Raw genomic sequence first — 25232 nt, 5'->3', positions numbered from 1 at the left:
ATATCGGGCATCAACGAAGAGCCCTCGACTACAACAAGATGACCAAAGTTTTTTGTTTTTTTCCAAGGTCTGGGATCTCCAGCCCCTAAGCCCTAGACCATCACCTAATCACCCTTACCCGTCTTGTTGCTTAACAACGACGACGACCATGGTTTCTGGGTGGTTACCCGTCCTCAGTGTGAGACAATAAATGGCTGTTGATAAAAGCTTTCTCCACTCGTAAACACTATATAGTCAAGCAACACAGTCGTTGATCTCTTAAAACAGCTTCTTTTTAAATCTCTCAGTGAGAGATACACAGTAACAGTACCAAATAGTAAAGTTTATTTGCCAACAGAATGTGGCAGTCCTGTACAGGACGATGCTACTGTTGTTTAAGCCCCAGGAAAACATCTTTTCCAGCTAACTATTGATACACAGTCTGTTCCCATATAGTGTTACTGTTGAGATGCAATATGAACAATACTATTTCTTTATTACCCACAAGGGGCTAAACATAGAGGGGACAAACAAGGACAGACATAGGTACTAAGTCGATTACATCGACCCCAGTGCGTAACTGGTACTTAATTTATCGACACCGAAATGATGAAAGGCAAAGTCGACCTCGGCGGAATTTGAACTCACAACGTAACGGCAGCCGAAATACCACTAAGCATTTCGCCCGACGTGCTAACGTTTCTGCCAGCTCGCTGCCGCGCGCGCATGCGTGCGTGCGTGCGTGTGTGTATATATATATAAGCGCAGGAGTGGCTGTGTGGTAAGTAGCTTGCTAACCAACCACATGGTTCTGGGTTCAGTCCCACTGCGTGGCATCTTGGGCAAGTGTCTTCTACTATAGCCTCGGGCCAACCAATGCCTTGTGAGTGGATTTGGTAGACGGAAACTGAAAGAAGCTTGTCATATATATGTATATATATATGTAAGTGTGTGTGTATATGTTTGTGTGTCTGTGTTTGTCCCCCTAGCATTGCTTGACAACCGATGCTGGTGTGTTTACGTCTTAGCGGTTCGGCAAAAGAGACCGATAGAATAAGTACTGGGCTTACAAAGAATAAGTACTGGGGTTCATTTGCTCGACTAAAGGCGGTGCTCCAGCATGGCCACAGTCAAATGACTGAAACAAGTAAAAGAGTAAAAGAATATATATTATGTGTGTATATGAACAATACTACGGAAGGCAGCAAGCTGGCAGAATCGTTAGCATGCCAGACAAAAGGCCTAACAGCATTTCTTCCAGCTTTATGTTCTGACTACAAATACTGCTGAAGTCAATTTTGCCTTTCATCAATTTGTGGTCTATAAAACAAGAATCAGTTGATCCCTCACGGGTGGGATACGGTACAACTGGTTGTGGTGCATCGTCACAAGAAATCAATGCAGAACAGATCGAAACAATCGTTGCGAGCAATAAAGTTTCTCATATTACTCTTACTCTTACTCTTTTACTTGTTTCAGTCATTTGACTGTGGCCATGCTGGAGCACCGCCTTTAATCGAGCAACTCGACCCCGGGACTTATTCTTTTTCTAAGCCCAGTACTTATTCTATCGGTCTCTTTTTGCCGAACCGCTAAGTGACAGGGACATAAACACACCAGCATCGGTTGTCAAGCAATGCTAGGGGGACAAACACATACATGCAAACATATACACACACACATATATATATATACATATATACGACGGGCTTCTTTCAGTTTCCGTCTACCAAATCCACTCACAAGGCTTTGGTCGGCCCGAGGCTATAGTAGAAGACACTTGCCCAAGGTGCCACGCAATGGGACTGAACCCGGAACCATGTGGTTGGTAAACAAGCTACTTACCACACAGCCACCCATGCACCTATATACTCCCTTTTTCGTCTGTCACTTGTTGTATAAACGACAAACACTAAGAGGTACAACAAGAATGATGGCAGGAAGAGAAGAGACTAATGAGATAAGATAGCCAAAGTGGAAGCAGTACAAGTCCAGCTATTCTTGAGGAGCAAAAGTATTTATAAACATTAATAAAAGTAGGCACTTTACCTCCTAACTACATGGTTCCAGGTTCAGTTGCATTGTGTAGCACCTTGGGTAAATTTCTACAATACCTTATTTCTTTATTGCCCACAAGGGGCTAAACATAGAGGGGACAAACAAGGACAGACAAACGGATTAAGTCAATTACATCGACCCCAGTGCGTAACTGGTACTTAATTTATCGACCCCGAAAGGATGAAAGGCAAAGTCGACCTCGGCAGAATTTGAACTCAGAACGCAGCAACAGATAAAATACCACAAAGCATTTCGCCCAGCGTGCTAACATTTCTGCCAGCTCCCCGCTACACTACCTTGGGTCAACCAAAGCCTTGTGAGAGAATATGCTAAATGGAAAATGAAAGGAAGTCCTCGTGTGTGTGTGTGTTACTGTCTTTTAGCCTTGACATTTTGTGATAGTTGTAAACAAGTGTCACTGTACTACAAGCAGTGTCCATTTCCAATCTTCTGAGAGAATTTTAGACATGGGGAAATATTACCTTACTTGGAAATAGATAAGGGTTAGCAACAGGAAGGGCATCTGGCAGTAAAAAATCCACCCCAACAAAATCCAGCCAACCCACACAAGCATGGAAAGATGGACATTAAATGGTGATGATGAAATTAAAATATTGCCCCTGTGCCGGTGGCACATAAAAAACACCCACTACACTCACGGAGTGGTTGGCATTAGGAAGGGCATCCAGCTGTAGAAACACTGCCAGATCAGACTGGGCCTGGTGCAGCCTCATGGCTTCCCAGAACCCAATCGAACCGTACAACCCATGCTAGCATGGAAGGCGGACGTTAAACGATGATGATGATCATGAAATCAATAAAAGGAAAGAATTCCTTGCAATTCTAACACTTATAGAAAGGAGACAAACCAACCTTTAATTCTTCAAGCTGTTCTTCCATTTGACTACAAACTACAAGGGTAGTTAAACTGCTGGATATCTGATTCAGATGAAGCCACTGCTTTCCGAAAACATCCATGACCGAGAATTTACTGATTTTCCCTAATTGATCTGGAGAGCAAGCTGATGAAAATGAACTAATTGGAACGGAATCTGAAAATATATTTTAAACAGTATAGACCATCAAGATTAAATCACTGCTAGCATTGTTGTTGTTTGGTCCCATCTCCCCACTCTCACAAATACTCACCCCCACACATGCATAATCAAGGGAGTTTTTTTTTTTTTTGTTCTTTTTTTATCTTGCAAGTTACTTAGAGACCTCACTAGGGATGGTGACATGAAAAAAGCATCTAGTGATCAGCATCAGAAAGGGCATCCAGCCCCAAGTCAAACCTGACCGGAGCGCTGCCTTTCTACCCTGTCAAGCATTCCCCACATTTCATTCTCTGGCAATCATCACTCCTCTGTCTATGGCACTACCCTGCTGCGGCAATCACTTGAGAGCAAAACCAACACATATTCCATCTAAATTTTTCTTTGTACTTCCAGTTACCTCCCTTCCCTCTTGGAACCCCCTTCCATCTCTCATTTCATTATGATTCTTTCCCCACACTATTTTCATTGCTCCCTTTTCTGTACCTTCAGCCATTGCACTCTTTCCTCTGCCATACCCTGTCTTAACATCTCTCATATCTACTATCATTCTCAACACCCTACCATATCACCCATCATGCATCACCTATTATTTATCCCTACATCTCCCTCCCCACCGCTACATCCTCATGCACATCACACCCCTACAACCCTATTTTCTGATACATTCTCTTTCTTGAGCCACTTCTATCTCTCTAACCCTATTCCCTCTCCATCCTGGTATTCCCCATCAATTGCATATCCATTCTTGTTCACTCATTACATTCACTTCTACCCCTATTTCTAACTATTACCCTCCCACCCCCATTCACTGCCTCTATCCTCTCTTACACTCTCCTTGTATTTTGAGATGGTCTGGTATCTAGTCACCAGCATCTCTACCTTCTTTCCGGTAACTCCCATCCACCATTATATATGGCATAGCCATTTATTTCCTCTATAGCAAGACTATCACACTTCAACCTCTCAACATCCAGCATAAAACAACCTCCCCACTCTTTCAAATACTCCTCACCAAACACACACACACACACATATCATCATCATCGTTTAACCTCCGCTTTCCATGCTAGCATGGGTTGGACGATTTGACTGAGGACTGGTGAACCAGGTGGCTGCACCAGGCTCCAATCTGATCTGGCAGTTTCTACAGCTGGATGCCCTTCCTAACGCCAACCACTCCGAGAGTGTAGTGGGTGCTTTTACGTGCCACCAGCACGAGGGCCAGTCAGGCAGTACTAGCAACAGCCATGTTCACACACACACACATAATCAAAGGAGTTTTTATTATTTTCCTGTTCTTTTAGAGACCTCACTAGGAATGGTGACATGGAAAAAAGCATCTAGTGATTGACATGAGAAAGAGCATCCAACTGTAGAAACTTAGCCAAAGCTAACATTGGCTCTTGTTCATTTATTATAAGGACATATTAAACATAATTTAATACAACCCGCCTGGTCCCCGTGCTGGTGGCACGTAAAAAGCACCATCCGACCGTGGCCGTTTTCCAACCCCGTCTGGGACCTGTGCCGGTGGCACGTAAAAAGCACCCAATATACTCACAGAGTGGTTGGCGTTAGGAAGGGCATCCAGACGTAGAAACATTGCCAGATCAGACTGGGCCTGGTGCAGCCTTCTGGCTTCCCAGACCCAAGTTGAACTGTCCAACCCATGCTAGCATGGAAAGCGGACGCTAAATGATAATGATGATGATAAATGTCAGTTTAAAATAATTAACTAATTACCTGTTAAATTGATAACTTTGGAGCACAGCAAAGCACCAAGACGATCAAAAACCAATACACCGTTTCTTCTCAGTTGGTCTTTTAGACAAGGGTGAACCACTTTCTGGCAGAATAAAATTCTAATGCCTTTTGATATGAGTCCAGAACAGAATGACTCCAAATGAGAAAGAAAGCTTTGCTCAAGTTCTTTAAGGCTGGTACTGGCATAAGTCAACTGAGGTAGCTCTATAGAATCTCCTGCCATAGATACATTTACTACAACTGTACAAATATTCTCCAGAGATTCTCTCTGTGTTTGCCATGACAGCACTTCTTTGATGTTTGTAGCCTCAAGCAATAATCCTTCACAACAGAAAGAATTATGTGTTTCTTCACCAGGAATGCCAATGATATGTATATTGTCTAAGATGGGTCTTAAGGAACTGTCCTGTCTTTCAGAAGGAAGGCTTCTAATGAAGGTTTCTAAGAGTACAGAACTCATCAACTTTAGCAGCTGCTCGTCTAGCTGGTACAATGGTTTTGATGACAACATCGTACTGGCCACCTGACACAAAGAATTAACATCAGATATTTCTACAGCCATTTTACAGGAGAAATCATCTGATTTTAAATGACTAAGAAATAATTCAAGAAGAAAAGAATTTACTTTGGTAATCAACCTATGATCTAAATCAAGTTTCAAAGCTTTGTCTATCAGAATTAGGATAAAATGAGCCATGAAGAGAGCCCCATCCCCGTAGGTATGTGAATGCTTTGAACAGGCTTCAATTATGAGTCGTGCTAAAGGATTTGTAGGTCGCAGAGCAGCCAGCAACCTGGATGATGAACTTGTCAGTGTGACATGACCCCCGCAGTTATTACGCAGTAGCTTAATGCCTCCATAAGGGCCAACTGTGGTGGAAAATAAATGCCTAAGTGAATTGAGTTGGTGCACTGTTTCCTTGTCTGTGAGTTTGCCACGTAGGAGTTTAGTTTCAGTAACTTCCTGCATTATTCAATTATATACTCTGAAATATATACAGATATATATATATATATATAAACAGACAGACAGGTAAACGTGTGCTTGTGTATATATATATATATATATACACACACAAACAGATATATACATATATAGAGACAGAGAATGTACTTGTGTGTATATATATATATATATATATATATATACACACACACAGACAGATATATACATATATACAGACAGAGAGGTATGTATGTATGTGTGTGTGTGTATATATATATATATATATGGCGTTAAGAAGGGCATCTTGGCGTTAGGAAGGGCATCCAGCCGTAGAAACATTGCCAGATCAGACTGGGCCTGGTGCAGCTTTCTGGCTTCCCAGACACCAGTTGAACCGTCCAACCCATGCTAGCATGGAAAGTGGATGCTAAACGATGATGATGATGATGATATATATACACATACACACAAACAGATATATACATATATAGAGACAGAGAGGTATGTATGTAAGTGTGTGTGTGTGTGTATATATATATATATATACATACATACACATATAAACACATGAAATATATACACACACATATTATATGCAAATATATGTTTGAAGAAAAATTTTCTTAAATTAAAAATTATTAACCATATAGGCGCAGGAGTCGCTGTGTAGTAAGTAGCTTGTCTACCAACCACATGGTTCCGGGTTCAGTCCCACTGCGTGGCACCTTGGGCAAGTGTCTTCTACTATAGCCTCGGGCCGACCAAAGCCTTGTGAGTGGATTTGGTAGACGGAAACTGAAAGAAGCCCGTCGTATATATGTATATATATATATATATATATATGCGTGTGTGTGTTTGTGTGTCTGTATGTCCCCTAGCATTGCTTGACAACCGATGCTGGTGTGTTTATGTCCCCGTTACTTAGCGGTTCGGCAAAAGAGACCGATAGAATAAGTACTGGGCTTACAAAAGAATAAGTCCCGGGGTCGAGTTGCTCGATTAAAGGTGGTGCTCCAGCATGGCCGCAGTCAAATGACTGAAACAAGTAAAAGAGTAAAAGAGAGAGTATAGAAAAATCTTTAAAGAACAGAGTTTTTTTTTTTTTTTCATATAATTGATAATTTTAATTTAAGAAAATCTTTCTATAAATATTGTGAGACAGACAATCTCACAAGTAAAATATACTTTGCAATAATTTTAGCTATATCTGCTACTGTAGTCTTACTGCTACAGGTCAATTCTAATTGAGTAGAGCCATGAGTAAAGATATTCATGGATATGCCAGCACCGCCTGACTAGCGTCTGTGTCGGTGACACGTAAAAAGCACCAACCGATTGTGGCCAGTTGCCAGCCTCCTCAGGCCCCTGTGCCAGTGACACGTAAAAAGCACCCACTACACTCACGGAATGGTTGGCATCAGGAAGGGCATCCAGCTGTAGAAACATTGCCAGATCAGATTGGAGCCTGGTGCAGCTTCCTGGTTTCCCAGACTCCGGTCAAACCATCCAACCCATGCTAGCATAGAAAACGGACATTAAACGATGATGATGATGATGATGTGATCAATTTGTGATCCCTACATTACCTAAAATGTTTTGTTTAATACAGTAGATTGTGATTTGAAGAAGATTCCCTGTTGTTTTCTAGTCTGAGTGACTGCATGAAGCTTCCTATGTTGGCTTCTCCTAATATGTATATTAGGGGTTGTCTCTGCTGCCACCTATTACCTCCCTGACACACACCTACCTCCTCCATCATATTTCAACCTCGCATCCTCTGCAATAAAACCACCACCCTCAATACTAGTCCCCTCTCAGTTGAGGGGTCATGTCTTGCAAGTCACTTAGTAATCATATCTAGTGCCATTGCCAGTGGTTGGCATTAAGAAGGGTATCCAGCTGCATGGATATTCATTCTGCATTACTATGTGGTCTGTTAGCCAAATCTGTTAGAAGAGCTTTCTATGATAGCCACACAATTCTCTGAATCCATATCTTATACTACAAGGAGAACTACACAACCATTTCCACATACAATTTTTAAAAGCCAAGAGGAACAAAAAATAAAATAAACAATTTTCATTTGCTAATCTATAAAGAATAGTTTTTGAAGATCAGTCCCTGAATACAAAATTAAAGCAATTAAAATATTTTTGAAATTTGTAACTAACCTGTTATTTTGGTGATGATTTAGCAATTCTCTCTTCAGAAGTAGCGATTTTTGGAGTTTTCAATGGATATGTTGCTAAGTACATAACAGATGTGATGACTATCAAGGAAACAAACTTGTTGCTATGGGCCCAATTAGCAGCCGACTGGAAAACTGTTCTTAGAGACATGTTTGGCAAATCCTAGAATTGAAAAATATATATATATATAAATTTAATATCAGTGGTGTATAAGATTTCTTAATGCAATTTGATAATTAAGAAGAAACTCTCTCAATAGTTTTCAATGAAATCCAGATTGGGCACATAAAAAGCACCAACCGAAAGTGGCCGTTGCCAGCCTCGCCTGGCACCTGTGCCGGTGGCATGTAAAAAGCACCCACTACACTCATGGAGTGGTTGGCATTAGAAAGGGCATCCAGCTGTAGAAACACTGCCAGATCAGACTGAGCCTGGTGCAGCCTCCTGGCTTCCCAGACCCCAGTCGAACCGTCCAACCCATGCTAGCATGGAAAACGGACGTTAAACAATGATGATGATGAGATGGCTGTATACTCTTTCCCAGTCTCTTCCTGATTTGGCAACCCTCTCTTCAAAGAGAAATCATTGACTTAAGAGAATTCATAGGCTGAACAATTATGCAATGCAAACAGAATCTTCATCAAAAACACAAATCATGCACATAAACAGCCCATCAACTATCACTGCCAATGGCAAACCACTAGACCAGTCATGGGCAACATTTTACAAGAAGCAGGCTACATGAGACAGGGCTCATCATCAGGTGAGACACACTATTATAAAATTCAAGGTAATTATTTTGTTGAAGGTGTCATTCAGAAAGATACGTGGCCTGCGGACTGTAGTTTGTCCATGACTGCACAAGATGATATGGATAACCTTAGATACCTAGGAATCCTTATCAACTAAGTTAATGGGGTGGAAACAGACATTCATGCCTAACTTGCCAAAGTTCATTATGAATTCACATCAAAATTTTAATGTAATACATTACTAGAATGACTCATTTCATAGCTGCTCCAAAGTGAGTGATTAATTATTTTGTGGTTAGAAAGTAGTAAAGTTGAAATAGTAGAAATAATTTGCATCACCAGTCTGGAACCCCTATCTTGCCCAGGATATTGTCTGGAAACTGTTTAGCGACGTGCAACCAAGACAATACCCTCCATCAGGCATTTGCCATATTCTGAATGCCTTACTTCCCTGGACATGGATACCTTCAAACTCCAACGTCTGGCAGCTGACTTGGCAGACACCCATAAAATTATTAACCATCTTACTAACAATAACTCTGAGCACCTTTTCAAACTCCACCCATCTAACACCCGTGGGCATGATTACAAAGTCAGAAAACAGTACAGCTCCCATGACTTTCGGAAACATTTTTTCACGCTAAGAGTTGCTGAAGTATGGAACAAACTGCCATCATCAGTTGTTAGTTGTCGGAGCACTGCATCCTTCAAAACTTCCATGCTTTCTGAGATTCGCCAACACTACACCTGATTTTCTCCCCTCCATACACACACAAGCATGTATCTGACTCATACATTGTTCACTTTGCAGGCATTTGTACATTACTGCATATGCTTTATACACACTTTTGACAAGTTGTGGTGCACCTGAGCACCGTATACAATAATTTCATTATTATTATAATTTCTTAAAATACCCTTAAAATGATGTAAGTCTGGTTACGATAGTTTGTGGATTATCCAGTCATAAAAGATAGATGAGGGTCCCACAACAACTTGCTTAGCAACCATCACAGAGACTATTTGCTTGTAGTGCTAAAATGTTCATGTTACATATTAGCTCAGTCCCTCCATCAAATCAACATTACCTGTACAGGTGCATAGTGTGCCAAACATCAGATGTTGAGGTGACTGCAGAGCTATATGAAATAATGTGGCTTACTCAAGAACACAACACACCACCCAGTCCAGAAATTGAAACCAAGATCTCACAATCATGAGTACAGCAGCCTAACCACTAGGCCATGTTCCTTAATAATTTAGCCCTCACTTGATATCAGACAGAAAACAAATTAAACAAAAAAAAAATTTTAAGGAATTGGGGTTTTTTCCAATAATTATGACAAACATTAACTTACTTTGGGTAATTTGGAGTTTCTTATTTATTCTTTTGGGGTTTTCTTGATTAATTTTCCCAAAATCCCAATCTCTTGTCTTTCAGGCTCAACTAAATCAGGATTAAATTGCATATAGTACCAACCAACATGTACGGCAATTACTGAAGGGATCATAACAAGCAGCACCGTGTAATTTTTGGCAAAGGCTTTCAATTGCTTCAACATTGTTAACTGAAAAGAAAGAAAACTTTCTAAATTATTTTATTAAACAATTATCAACTAGCCTTGCTCTTTCTAACCCTTAATCCTAATGTTCCATCAATGTGTTTAGAGAATTTATGTTATTTAATAGTGGAAGCACTCCGTCAGTTACGACGATGAGGGTTCCGGTTGATCCGAATCAACGGAACAGCCTGCTCGTGAAATTAACGTGTAAGTGGCTGAGCACTCCACAGACACGTGCTGGTACAACAGAAACAGGAAGTAAGAGTGAGAGAAAGTTGTGGTGAAAGAGTACAGCAGGGATCACCACCATCCCCTGCCAGAGCCTCGTGGAGCTTTTAGGTGTTTTCGCTCAATAAACACTCACAACGCCCGGTCTGGGAATCGAAACCGCGATCCTATGACCGCGAGTCCGCTGCCCTAACCACTGGGCCATTGTGCCTCCACGTTATTTAATAGCTACATCTAGAGGAAGGGGCTTGTCAACAAGGATATCTTAGTCTTCTAAGATTGGTGAGAGTAATACATTTGATGTCCTTCTTAACCCTCTGCCTTTACTATATATCATATGATACACAGGACATATTTCCTCAGCATCCATACATCACATATGATACACATTACCTATTTCTTTACTACCCACAAGGGGCTAAACACAGAGAGGACAAACAAGGACAGACAAACGGATTAAGTCAGTTATATCGACCCAGTGCGTAACTGGTACTTAATTTATCGACTCCGAAAGGATGAAAGGCAAAGTCGACCTCGGCGGAATTTGAACTCATAGCGTAAAGGCAGATGAAATATTGCTGAGCATTTCACCCGGCGTGCTAACGTTTCTGCCAGCTCGCCGTAATATTGGATCACGTCTTCCAATGTCCCCTCCATTATAGCAAGACACCTGTTTCTGTCTCTGCCTTTTTATCACACTCTAACCTTTCACCCTCTCACACAAGTTCCCCTCTTCAAATACCCCTGCTCCTCTCATAATTCCATTCTTGTGAGTTACTTGGTGACCCTGCCAGTGCTGATGCCATGTAAAAGCATCCAGTCCACACTGTAAAGTGGTTGGCATTTGGAAGGGTATCCAGCTGTAAAAATCATGCTATAACTAATCTCGCCTATGCTAGTGCCACGTAAAAAGCACTGAGTCCACTGTACAGAGTGGTTGATGTTAGGAAGGGCATCCAGCCATAAAAAACGCTGCCAAAACAGACACAGTAGCCTAGGGCAGTTTTTCAACCCCACCAGCTCCTGTGAACTGTCCGACCCATGCATGGAAGATGGACATTAAATGATGATGATGACTGAAGGATATATGGTCTCTACCCGTAGTATCACAAAAAAAAACCCCTCACCTATGAAGGCACTAACTCCAGATAAAATATAGAATTCTCCAAAAAGGGTAGAGGAAAATCTACATCTATGGACTGATGCTGACAATTTGGTATGACTGACTGGACATTCAGCTTGTTTTGGTGACAATACTGGTGTTGGAAGTAAATGCACGAACACACACATGTATGCACGAACAGAAATATACACATATAGATAGAGTGAGGGAGAGAGACATTATAATCTATTCAAGGAAGACAATTGACATAAACAATTTTCCTCTCCTCTTACACATCGAGAAATACCCTCACACACATAAACAGAGAGATGGAGGGAAAGAGAGAGAACCATTAAAACGTGAGGAATATAAAAATATAAAAACGTTTGGTTTCAAATAAGTCGGCATCGAACCAGCAACGCCAAAACGTCTCATATCCCAGACAATCTCTCTCTAGCGTCAGTGGTGCGATAAAATGTGTCCAGTCCATGTGGCAAAAAGAATCTTGTTCTTCAAGATCCACCAACACATGTAAGCAGAGAAAAGACGGATATAAAAACGATGGAGATGATAAATAAACTTTATGTCGTTGGGGCTCCCTCCTGTACAAAAGAAGGAAGATTAGCGAGTAACTAATAATGGAAAATACGGCGCCGGTTGAGTTTTATATTCGAGCTTCGTAACAAGAACAAAGATGGGAAGATTCGTCATAACGAGGAATAAACAAACATATGCACGTTATAAAATACCATACTAAACTTAAAATTCAGTATGGAATCATATATATTCCCCAGTCAACAAATTTGAGATTCAATGTAACGCATATATATATATAATAAATAAATTTACAACCATTTAAATTGTATTACATAAGACTTAAACGCTCAGCGGTGTCGACTCAAAGTACATCAAATACATCAAGTTTCACACACAATTTACACACTTTATATACACACACACATATATTATACAGTGTTTTAATTTCACTTAAAAGCCGTCACTATAAATAATTACCGAAACACAGGCTATTTCCAAATGTTGCGGTCAGTGTATGAAGGTTACCACAGTATATATATATATATATATATACATATATATATATATATATTACTCATTATCTTTTATTAAACTTTTAATACTTTTGATATATATTTAAAATAATATAAATTAATTAATTTTATGTATTGGCTTAAGTTTTTCATTGTTTGATTGCCTAATAGTGGTTTTATCTCTAATTTAATATAATATATATATATATATATATATATATATATATATATATGTAATTACCAATAATAATATAGGGTGAAATTAATTAATTTGGAATAATCATCAATTTCACCAAGTAGATTTCGGCATGTAAAAGCCCCATTCAAGGAGCAAATCGTTGCTAAACCCTTAATTACTTAGTATATATATATATATATATATATGTATATATATATATGTATATATATGCCAGTTGAAGTTTCATGGGTTTGATAACTTTAAAAATGTTCTATTTGCTTCCACACTTCATGTATTTTAACCTCATAAATTCATCAAATCAATTAGGTTTCGCTTCGAAGTCCCTTACAGTCGCAAAGGTAATTACGTGATCGATCAAACTTTTACTCCGTTCGTTCATAACACTTCGAGCGAAAAACAAATAGTTTTCAATACATTTCAACATCAACTAAGAGTTTCTGGAGAAGGCAATAAACCCATTTACAAAACAAAGCAAATACATGTTAAAACAACACAGAATAAACAATGGAACAACAAGAATTACGAGTCTAAAGTCGAAATAAGGAGTCGTTTCGAATTACCCTTTCCTCGAAGCTCGTTGCATGGCTGACCTTCCCTCTAAGGGGAGATAACTCTAAGCCCATACTTGAATTTCATTTCTTCTTGAATCATGTCACAGAAGGTGTGTTTGTTATTCCTCCTAATTGTCGTCGCTAGAGCTGCAGGTTCAAACTTACCTCTAGTCATAAATACGTGGCCTTTTATTACACCAAATGCGAAAGGTAACTTTTACAAATACTTTTACTCTTCTTATTGCAATGTAAAAGTATGTAATAACTTAAATAATTATCGTTTATGTGCCAAATTAACATTTTTATTGCCATACATAAACAGTGTGTCCCATGGGAAGAAATAGCGAGAAAACAAAGAAACGATAAACTACAATTCCAACAGAATACATCTTAAGTCCATGAATACTTCGAAATTATATTTCTGATCGTATAAACCATTTCGAATATTATTTTAGCAAGTTTTAAATGACAGCTTTTACCGTTTCTGTGGTGCCCGCCCCTCATTTCTCGTGATATCCGAAGCACTTTTTTGCTTATTTTGCTTATTGATTAATCTAGCGCTGCTTGGACCAGACGGTGCGTTGTGTCCTTCATCGAGACCCTTTTTTCACATTGCTCCAGTCCTCTCAACTGAAAATGGGTATCAAACCAGACTACAACTGGTGCAACCCTGCACCCTGTCCCTTTCCAGTTGCCTCATCCTTCTCGTTCCTTTGGATCAAAGGATGGGAGTGTAGGTCGAGATGCTGTCAATATCTGCTCGTCATCATATAGGCTCACTAAAACATATTTCTTTACTACCCACAAGGGGCTAAACACAGAGGGGACAAACAAGGACAGACATAGGTATTAAGTCGATTACATCGACCCCAGTGCGTAAGTGGTACCTATTTAATCGACCCCGAAAGGATGAAAGACAAAGTCGACCTCGGCGGAATTTGAACTCAGAACGTAATGCCAGACGAAATACGATACGTTCCCAGTTCAAATTCCGCTGAGGTCGACTTTGTCTTTCATCCTTTCGGGGTCGATAAATTAAGTACCAGTTACACACTGGAGTCGATGTAAGCGACTCAATCCCTTTGTCTGTCCTTGTTTGTCCCCTCTATGTTTAGCCTCTTGTGGGCAATAAAGAAATATATGAAGGCTCACCAAAACAATTAGCGAAGGCATGCTACTCAGTCATACTCGCTCACGAGAAGCGTCTATGGGTGTAATAGATGGGTAGATACACGCAGGACTATCAGAGTCGCCCTACTCCTAAATTTTTTTTAATACTTTTTAATCCTTCTCTCAGAAATTACTCCGGATCCCCTCGTTTTCAATATCAGAGATTTTGATTCTACAACAAAAAGCTTTCCAGACAGTCTTTCGGTAAAAGTCTATGACGTCATGAGTGAGTGTGTGACATTTTGTTTCATCTGCTTGACAGAGTTGAACAGTCAATCACAAATACACTCACACACACATTCACTCATGACCTACGTCATATACTAATACCGAAATATTGCTGCTTTCCAATTTCCAAAAGTTTTGCCCACCTGCTGCTCCAGGTTTTTTTAAACTTTTACCATTTTTTCTTCTTTTTTTTATAGCAAATTACACTTTTTAAAATATAGAGGTTGCGATTCTGAAGGAAATTTTTCGCAATTTCAAATTTTTAACATCACAATTCCACACTTACTCGACACAAATCTTCCCAAAGATTAACTGATTAACTTATTCACGAATGTATGCTGAACTCCAACTAGCAGACAATTCAAATTCCACCGAGGTCGACTTTGCTTTCATCTTTGCAGGGATCGATAAAATAAGTACCAGTTATACGTTGGGCCGATGTAATCGACATTTCCCCTCCCCCAAAATTGCTGGCCTTGTGCCAAAATCTGAAACCAGTGTTATAAAATGTTGTGAGCTAGCAAAATCATTAGAGTGTTGGAAAAAACGCTTTGTGGTATTTGTTCTGAAAGGGCGGCGAGCTGGCAGAAACGTTAGCACGCCGGACGAAATGCGTAGCCGTATTTTGTCTGCCGCTACGTTCTGAGTTCAAATTCCGCCTAGGTCAACTTTGCCTTTCATCCTTTCGGGGTCGATTAAATAAGTACCAGTTACGCACTGGAGTCGATATAATCGACTTAATCCGCTTGTCTATCCTTGTTTGTCCCCTCTATGTTTAGCCCCTTGTGGATAGTAAAGAAATAGGTATTTGTTCTGATTCTTTACATTGTGATTTCAAGTCCTGCCAAGTTCAGCTTTGCCTTTTTCATCCCTCCAAGGCCAATAAAATGAAGTACCAATAAAGTACTGAGGTCAATGGAACCAACTAATCTCATTCCCCCTAAAATTACTAGCCTTGTGCCACCCTACCACCAACAAGCCACACTGCATCTCCAACTCTCTTCTCTTCCTCACATTTCCTCTTTCATGCACCATGCTTGCCTCCCACTCTTCAATCCTTTCCTCTTGGCCCTGTTTCAGTATATCATTGCTATTCCCTACAACCTCACCCCACACCGACCTGTGTGTTCTGCCTACACGTAACAAGAAAATTTTTCACACACCCTACCCCAACAAACCAAACTACATCTCTTCCTCACATTTCCTCTTTCATAGTATCATGCACTATACTTACCTCTCACTCTCTACCCTATCCTCACGGCCCTGTTTCTCTCTATCATTGTTATCCGATAGCCCCACCAGCACCACCACTCTATATACATAGGTTATTCACCATAAGGTGGCGAGCTGGCAGAAACGCTAGCACGCTGGGCGAAATGCGTAGCCGTACGTTCTGAGTTCAAATTCCGCCGAGGTCGACTTTGCCTTTCATCCTTTCGGGGTCGATAAATTAAGTACCAGTTACGCACTGGGGTCGATGTAATCGACTTAATCCGTTTGTCTGTCCTTGTTTGTCCCCTCTGTGTTTAGCCCCTTGTGGGTAGTAAAGAAATAGGTATACATAGGTTTTTTACCACTCACTGCATACCTCTCCGCACTCTTTAATCGCGTTTTTTTAGCAGTGTCCTGTCACTTATATTATGAACTTCGAACCTCACAGGTATGCCCTGACACTTGCCACCATCTCTATCCTGCTGTCTCCCATACTTTCTCTCTCCCCCCTCCCCCCTTTCTCTCTCTTTCTTTCTTTCTCTCTCTCTCTCCTGCTCTTCTCTCAGGTTGAGTGGCCATGTATCTCTTTTACAGCAGCACACATGTTTCTGTCCTCGTGGTTGGTGTTAGGAAGGGCATCCAGCTGTAAAAACCCTGCCAAAACAGACACAGAAGTCTGGTGCTGTCTTGTACCTCACCAGCTCCTGTCAAGTCACCCCACCCATGTCAGCAAGGAAGGCAGACATTAAATGATAATGATGATGATGATTATATGTGTGTGTCTGTGTGTGTGCGTCTGTGTGTGTGTGTGTACGTATGTATGTATGTAGTCCAACCCTTACCACCGAGAACAACGGACGTTAAATGATTAAATGATTTTATATATATATATATATTATATATATATATATATATATATAATATATATATATATATTATATATATATATATGTATATATATATATATATATATATATATATATATATGTATATGTATATGTATATTATATATATATATGTATATGTATATATATATATATATATATATATATATATATATATATATATGGAGGGGCAATGGCCCTGTGGTTAGGGCAGCGGACTCGCGGTTTCGATTCCCAGACCGGGTGTTGTGAGTGTTTATTGAGCAAAAACACCTAAAAGCTCCACGAGGCTCCGGCAGGGGATGGTGGTGATCCCTGCTGTACTCTTTCACCACAACTTTCTCTCACTCTTACTTCCTGTTTCTGTTGTACCTGTATTTTCAAAGGGCCGACCTTGTCACTCTCTGTGTCACGCTGAATATCCCCGAGAACTACGTTAAGAGTACACGTGTCTGTGGAGTGCTCAGCCACTTACGCGTTAATTTCACGAGCAGGCTGTTCCGTTGATTCGGATCAACCGGAACCCTCGTCGTCGTCGTAACCGACGGAGCGCTTCCTAAAATATATATATATATATATATATATATTATATATATATATATTGCAAATAAGAAAATGGAGAAGCGTATTAGTTGGTTTATTCCACTTTAGGATATTAAAATGTTGACTTATTTATTTATCAAAACGACAACCAGAATAACATACATACATATAGTATATTATTCAATTCATATAAGATGAGAATACAAGTAGTTATTAAAAAAAAAAACATGAATATAAATTATTAAAATCACTTACAGGTGTTTCAGCCTAATACACACACACACACACTAGTAATGCATCCCGGCGTTGCTAGGTGTTATGACCTGCAGCCACATTGTATTATTTGTTCCTTTCTTAGAGGCAGAATCGGCTCAGCTGATGTATAGTGAACTGGGTTACTGGCGAAATGGAAGTTATTGTTTTCTTTAAAAGTGAAGGGGAGGGTACAATTTGCATGGCTTTACATGAAAGTGCTTTCTGTTCTTAAGAAGGATCACAAACTATTTATTGTTCCATCGTATAAAATGGGGCTAATACAATTTTGCCCAGAAATCACATTTCCGAAGTTTTAATTTCTACCCGTCCCCACCACAATTTCTTAATTTGTAACTTTTTCGATTTTTTTTTTTTATTCAAGTAAGATTACGAATTTGAGAAATATACATATATTTTTTTAAAGTTTAACATATCTCCCACCCATCACCTATCTGCTTTCAAAAAGCTAAAACCTTTCAATGTTTCACTTTTGTCTGATGTTTCACGCATGCGTAGAATTGTAGTGAAATAGCAGACGTAAAAAATACCAGAAATCCTGACATGCTAGAAACAACAGGTAAACGACATTATTTCTGAAGAAACGTCCCCGCTTTCCAAAAAGCTAAAAGTGGAACATTGGGGGTTTGTAGCTTTTTGAAAGTGATGAGGTGATGGGTGGATGGTTGGGAAGGAGATTTTAGTGCTTCTTTAAGAAAAAAGGAAGAAGAAAATTCTTAAAGATTCGTACTCTCTGATTTTTTCTCCGCGGATTACCAAGAAAAAAAAACTTGGAAAAAAGTGAAAATGAAGAAATTAGAGTGGGGAGGAAAAAAATTAAAATATTAAGAATGTATTTTGAGAGGCAAAATCCTAATCTCCTAAAACAGAAATCGGAAGAAATTTTGGAAAAAAAATAAGGAGGGTGGAGGCACAAATGTCACCTTGAACATGCTAGAAACAACAGGTTAAGGACAGGATTTCTGGGAAAGCTTCCTTTTAAGTTTATATCGAAAATCAAGTTTTTAAATACGCTCATCACGAACACAAATTACAGAATAGAAAAAGGTCATTTCAATAGGATTTGAGCCGTAATTTTGCGCGTGCACACAGCAAGAAACAACATAGTTCATACAGAAGTCTTGCCGCGCGCGCGCGTGCGTGTGCGTGTGTGTGTGTGAAAGGAAGTTATTTTATAGCTTTTATAGCAGTCTTTCGTCTGAAGCATCAAAGTTGTCAACTTGATCATATGGGATCATAGGATTGTTCGTTAATTTCCGTAAAAATTCTTTTATTTCTTTATGCCTTGAAGAGAGCAGAAATTGAAAGAGAGGAGAAAGTGAAAAAGTAACATTTGCTTTGAAGTGAGAGCAGAAAGCGAACGATGTATGTACGTGTATATGAAATGAACATGTGTGTGTGCGTAAGAGAGAGAGAGAGAATGAGTGTGTGTGTTTGTGTGTGAAGGTGTGTCGTATTTTTTTGCATGTATGTGTAAGTGGTACTCTCTCACACACACACACATCTTTCTTATACACGTACATAAATATGTATACATCTTTTTTGTACATATGTGTGCGTGTGCATGTGAGAAAGTGTGTGTGTGTGACTGTATTTCGTCATAACATATAGAGAAATGGATGTCTTTTAATGAAATTCTTTTGATTGTGGCTTATTTTAATACAATATTTATGTGTACATTTTCATAAATGTTTGTCAGAGCAGAATTCTATACATGCATGAAACATCAGACGAAACTGAAACATTAGAAGCAAACCGAAATATTGCCGGAAAATGACCTCAAAATTGTGCTGCCTGACCTCGTTTCCGAGGTTATTTTAGTAGTAAAAAAGAGTCTTGCCAAAAACATAATTTATTTAGTAGCCTTTATATTGGGTCATCCCATAAATAATCCGGTTTTTATACTCCTTTTATTTTTCAAATTTAAGATACTTTCCTTCATTTTCTACAATGCTCTTCCATTTATCTGGTAGACTTGCAAGGCCCTTCTTCCAAAATTCACTTGTCTGTGACGAAAAAACTCCTCCACTACTGTTCTAATCTCGTCTACAGAATTCATATTTTTCCGTTCAAATGATTTTGAAGACTGTGAAATAAATGTTAATCAGATGGGGTAATGGCCGGCGAATATGGTGGGTGGAGCATCGTTTCTCATTCAAACAGTAGGGACCTCGCTTGGCCCTGTCTGAGATTTGAAACCAAATCTACCCACTTGTTACTTGTCAAAACAAGCAGGTAATCTTCTCTACATCAGATGTTTGATGGGGAGACACTTGACCCTCAAGGACCTGTGCTGGTCAAGGAAAGGTCAGACCTTTGTTTAGGGTTTGACCTACATTACATAACAGAGAGCATTTCTTTATCTCTGCCTTTGTATCAATCATGACCAAGGAGCAGCACCCACTTTTGTATTAGCAGAACAACGAGCAACATTTCCCTTCACCCTTCGCTCGACATACGAAGAGAAGCTTTCGGCTACAAGAAAGACGATGTCACCTTTATCCTTTCTAGTCAACACCGTGCATTCCTTACTCTTTCACTTTCTACTGGTAGACAGCAGCCTCTACTATACTATCGACTACCAACCAGCGAGCGAACTTGTCACTGTCACTACAATTATTGCTGTATCTCTAACTACATAATATTTCTTCCTTCAAGCGTTATATCTACATGCTACATTTGGTAGTCGGCTACAGCAGCGCTACTCAAAGTGGTGGTACGAGGACCGGTTCCGATCCGCGTGCCATCAACTGCCGGTACGCGGCGAGTTTCCAGAAAAGAACGAAACATTACAAAATGTTTTTAATTGCTTGTGTAATATTATATTTTTTGTTTCCAAAATAAATATATAAGATTTTAAAATTGTATATATTGTTTATTATATATATTGTTTCCAGTATAAATTAATATCATTAAGAAATATTACCGATCCCTGACACATTGGAAAAAAAAACTGCCGGTATGCCATATCAGATAGTTTGAGAAGCACTGAGCGACATCATATCGATGTGATATGACAAGGCATCTCACTTCAGCTGCTATAATTGGTGACCCCGATGTGATTTTATATGTTCTATATCCGTTACATTGCACATCAGTTCGCTGCATCGCACCACTTCGTGAAAACAAATACGGCCTTCACCAAACGACCACTACAAGTGGTGACCCTGAGCTAAAAGATGTACAGCCTTCGCTCCAACAACCGTTGCCTCATATGCTTCCCGACGTTCTAATACACATTTGGTTCTACTTCACCAACTTCATTGCATTTGGAAGATGAAGACAATTTTTTGTTCTGCTGTTAAATTTTCCATTTCGTCGCTACATTCTGGTGACCCGAGCTCAAGAATTACAGCCCTCGGATCTTTTCGGTTTGAACGGCAGTTTTTTCTAGCGGTGTCATATGAAATTGTCACCCATAATTATGACCCTAGTATTGATCTATTGCATTTCAATCTGTTTTAGGGTTAGGGGTGGTGGGAAGGGTATCTTTTTTTCTTCACAAATGTAAATAAACCCAATCTGTTTCTTAAACGAGGGACATATTCATACGGCACAGAATGTTTTTTACCTCAATAGACGTCAGTGATTGGTTGAAATTGCAGAAATTGCAGAAAAAAAAACAACAAATATCTTACAAACTATAGAATTTTCTCAATAAAGCCAAGAGAAAAAGATGTTTTATAAACACATTCTACCAGTATACGAAGTTTAAAAGTGTTTAGTTACGTGGAAATTATTTTTAAAAAACTGCCGTTCAAACCAAATGGATCCCAGCCCTCACATCTCATGTTCGTCACATTAAAGACAAGAATAACAACTTTCACTACACACAGTTTTCGTTCGACTGTCACACAGCAAAAAGGAAAAGAACCCACCATGCACTTTCAACCTGCCACAGAATGCACTCCACTACGTTGCACAGATCCACGAAGGAAGCATCTACAATCAATAAACGCAACATTTCTACAACCATCCGACCAAAAAAACCACCTAAATGAAAAGCCCGCACATGCAACGTTCTCCACAGTCACAGATTTTTCAAACCAGTCCTGCTGTACCTAGACTTGAACTTTCTGTACATACACATATTTTTGTATTTCAAACGTTTACTTATTTCGTTCTCTTTTGTTAGCCCTTCACACCATCATTCGTTTTTGAAAGCCGAATTCTATAATATTTTTTTCCTCGTTGGCCACTGGCATTGCACGTTTTTGCACACATGTACAATTCTTTCAAACACATTGTTTTGTTGTTGTTGCTTTTTTCTCTCGTTACATGTTTTCCTTTTGAATGTCTGCAGAATCTTTCTTACTTCGCACGCTGACCTATTTATGCACTGCTCTGTATTTTGTTTGTAAAACAAAACAGAAAATCTTTTCCCCTCAATGTTCATACACAAACCTGCATGCCTACACCCATTTATACACATGCACCACAACATAGTGCTTTAGCAGGGTACAGCCATGACATTACACCAAACTCAGTAGTGTAGAGATGGCCATGTAGTATTAAGTTGTATAACAGTATTCTGTCATGGAAGGAAGATTAGACTCCAGTCAATATTAAATAGAATTTATTAGGGCAATCTTTCGTCTCTAGTAGACCTTTCCGTCGATTTCCGTAAAAAAATTTTTTTTTACATATGGGCTTGCGGGAACTTTTGAAGTAATGAGAGCGAAAGAGACTAAGAGAAAGCGATTGTATGAGGAGGGAAGTTCTTTTGAAGTTACCGTGCATGGGAAGCATTGATGTACATGTGTGTGTTTGATGGGTTGTGGGAGACAGACAGTATGTTGTGTAAGTGAAGTGCTTCTGTTAGTGTGTGTGAAGAGACAGAGTAATGTGTGAAAGAGAGAGATAACTGAAATTTTTTACTCGGTGTATGTGTATATGTATGTATATTACTTCAAAAGTTCCCGCAAGCCCATATGTAAAAAAAAAAAAATTTTTACGGAAATCGACGGAAAGGTCTACTAGAGACGAAAGATCGCCTTTATTTGGGATAGATTATTCAAACAGCTTTTGATAGAACGTAAGAAATCAAATATTAACATGTGAATCCTTTTTGAATAACAAGTAAACGCTAGCTAGTCGTGAGACAAAATTGCAAGGGTATCAGAAACGTGAATGCGGTATCGTGTGTGAGGCTTAAACGGGAAACATATTCAGTTCTGTTACAAGTTCATAGCAGGTGTCAACAAAATTGGTAACATGACAAGCCAATGTTGAATAGGCTGTGGCGGTAGAATTAGCCGCTGAACAAATCGCCATGGTAACGCAGGATATAATGATAGCTGTTGGATATACGTCGTGAAAATGATGGTGGTCTGAAATCTGCTAGGCAAGCGTCATTAGAACGGCGGTAATTGCATATGGTCTCTGGCCTGAGGTAAAAGATTATTCTTTAATACCCACATGGGCCTACAAAGAGGGACGATACAAGGACAGACAAACATAAATGGGGGGAAAGGAAAACGAATGGAAAAGATGGATATGAAGAATGAAAAATGGAATGAAGGCCACTCGACCTCACATCCGAGTGACCTCATTAACTCTTTTGACACACTTTTTTTTACAACATTAATTTGTTACAAATAGTTACTGAATTCAAGGTGATGAAAGGCCACCTTTGGTGGTAGCTTACTTAAGTCTATCTCTTAATCTGAGTCCACGATCGCCACTCTTCGTTGCTTACTATTACGCATTCATGATCTTTTCGGTTTGAACGGCAGTTTTTTCTAGCGGTGTCATATGAAATTGTCACCCATAATTATGACCCTAGTATCGATCTATTGCATTTCAATCTGTTTTAGGGTTAGGGGGAAGGGTATTTTTTTTTCTTCACAAATGTAAATAAACCCAATCTGTTTCTTAAACGAGAGACATATTCATACGGCACAGAATGTTTTCACCTCAATAGACGTCATTGATTGGTTGAAATTGCAGAAATTGCAGAAAAAAACAACAAATAGCTTACAAACTACAGAATTTTCTCAAGAAAGCCAAGAGAAAAAGATGTTTTATAAACACATTCTACCAGTATACGAAGTTTAAAAGTGTTTAGTTACGTGGAAATTATTTTAAAAACTGCCGTTCAAACCGAAAAGATTCCGCATTCAACGTGCTCGGGCCATCCCTTATTTGAAATGTCTACCGACACTTGAGAGTTGATTTTCCCCTCTTGTTATATTGCTAAACAAAATAGCATGCATTTTTTTCTCTCTTTTGGGGGTAGGGATGGGGGAATTTTGTGTTTGTCATTGTGTCTGTGTCAGCAGGGGAGGGATGAGGGTTGGTGACTACAGGGGTAAGATGGAACGGTGTGGGACAGGTTGGGAGATGCGTGGGAGTAGGGTAGGGGTTCACATTTTCGCCTTGGTTTCTTTTCCCTCTTTTCCGTTTTTTCGATGCTGTATTCCATCCTTCTTTCTCTTCAGCCTCTTGGTTCTCTTCCTCCTTCTCCAGCTCCTTTACGCTCACACACGACTCGCAAGAGGTCGAGGTGCGGCCTCTTTCATTGATTTCTTTGCGGTAGGTGGAGAACATTCTGCTTTTGTGTGACCATTTTGGCCACATTTAAAGCATCGTGACGTCGTGCCCTCCACCATGACTCTCAGCTTTACATCCTCTCCAATTGTGGTGGTTTCCACCATCCTCTCCAAATCTTCCGGGGTGGCCTGGATTATCATTTCCAGGTCCTGGTCTTGCCAATTCCTTGGTGGTACTCTTTTGGCTTGGAGGTTCGCAATCTAGTCCTCCATTCCCAACAGGATGGCGGCTACCAGCCAGGCAACATCCACCTCAGGAGGGGTCTCTTCTACCCTTTCCCTAAAAGCACGCCTTCCCAGGTAGATGGGTAGAAGGACCACCTCGTCCGTTTTGAGGGGAGTCACGGCATACTACCTGGGCAAAGCCTCCGGCGCAAACTGCACCTCCACTGTTGCATATTTCCTTCCTCAGGTGAGGTAGTTTACTTCTTTCCATATTGGCCTCAAAGCCCTTTCAACCGGTGATTTGGTTGCAACCTCTATTCGTAATAACTTTGCCTCCACACATACCTATTATTCAATTGCACTATTGCCCTACAACAGTAAATACTTGGATATATATAGGCATACATCCAGTAGTATATTGAATATTTATTATCCCTTAGATGGTTGTCTAACCTCTAACTCATAAATATGAATGCACATATATATATATATATATATAATATATATATATATATATATATATTGAGCTTTCAACTACATAGTTCTGGGTTCTGTCCCACTACATGACACCTGAGTGTGTGTGTTCAAGATCTAATTTGATTGTACTAATCAACATTTATAGCTACCTATCTTGCCGTTTATGCCACCTCAGGAAGTGTTTGGATACAACTACATCATAAATGGATGCACCCCGTTAATGACAAAGTGCACGACCAAACCAACAGGTGTGTTGAGGTGGCTGATGAAGGGTTGGAGGAGGTAACAGATT

The 25232-nt window shown here is 39.6% G+C and overlaps 2 protein-coding genes across 3 annotated transcripts in view; one reads left to right on the top strand and one right to left on the bottom strand.

Moving 5' to 3' along the window:
* The window catches only part of LOC115212342 (McKusick-Kaufman/Bardet-Biedl syndromes putative chaperonin), a 19229-nt gene extending 5654 nt beyond the window's left edge, over positions 1 to 13575 (bottom strand). Inside the window, exons 1-5 of one of the 2 annotated variants that reach the window (XM_029781208.2) lie at positions 13447 to 13575; positions 10105 to 10314; positions 7977 to 8156; positions 4839 to 5845; positions 2911 to 3089 (exon numbers count right to left, since the gene is read on the bottom strand). In XM_029781208.2, coding sequence (XP_029637068.1) covers positions 2911 to 3089; positions 4839 to 5829 — 1170 coding nt within the window. In that variant the 5' untranslated portion in view covers positions 5830 to 5845; positions 7977 to 8156; positions 10105 to 10314; positions 13447 to 13575. Of the gene's footprint in view, positions 1 to 2910; positions 3090 to 4838; positions 5846 to 7976; positions 8157 to 10104; positions 10315 to 13409 lie in introns of both variants that reach the window. The other variant, XM_036503190.1, reaches the window with a different exon arrangement.
* LOC115211726 (N(4)-(Beta-N-acetylglucosaminyl)-L-asparaginase) overlaps positions 13505 to 25232 on the top strand; it is a 23941-nt gene continuing 12213 nt past the window's right edge. The window contains exon 1 of the mRNA XM_029780380.2: positions 13505 to 13647. Coding sequence (XP_029636240.1) covers positions 13536 to 13647 — 112 coding nt within the window. The 5' untranslated portion in view covers positions 13505 to 13535. The remainder of the gene's footprint in view (positions 13648 to 25232) is intronic.

Source organism: Octopus sinensis, linkage group LG5, assembly GCF_006345805.1.
Source record: "Octopus sinensis linkage group LG5, ASM634580v1, whole genome shotgun sequence".
Taxonomy (NCBI): domain Eukaryota; kingdom Metazoa; phylum Mollusca; class Cephalopoda; order Octopoda; family Octopodidae; genus Octopus; species Octopus sinensis.
The sequence above is the reverse complement of the archived record's forward strand: the minus strand, read 5'-3'. Positions and strand labels throughout refer to the sequence as shown.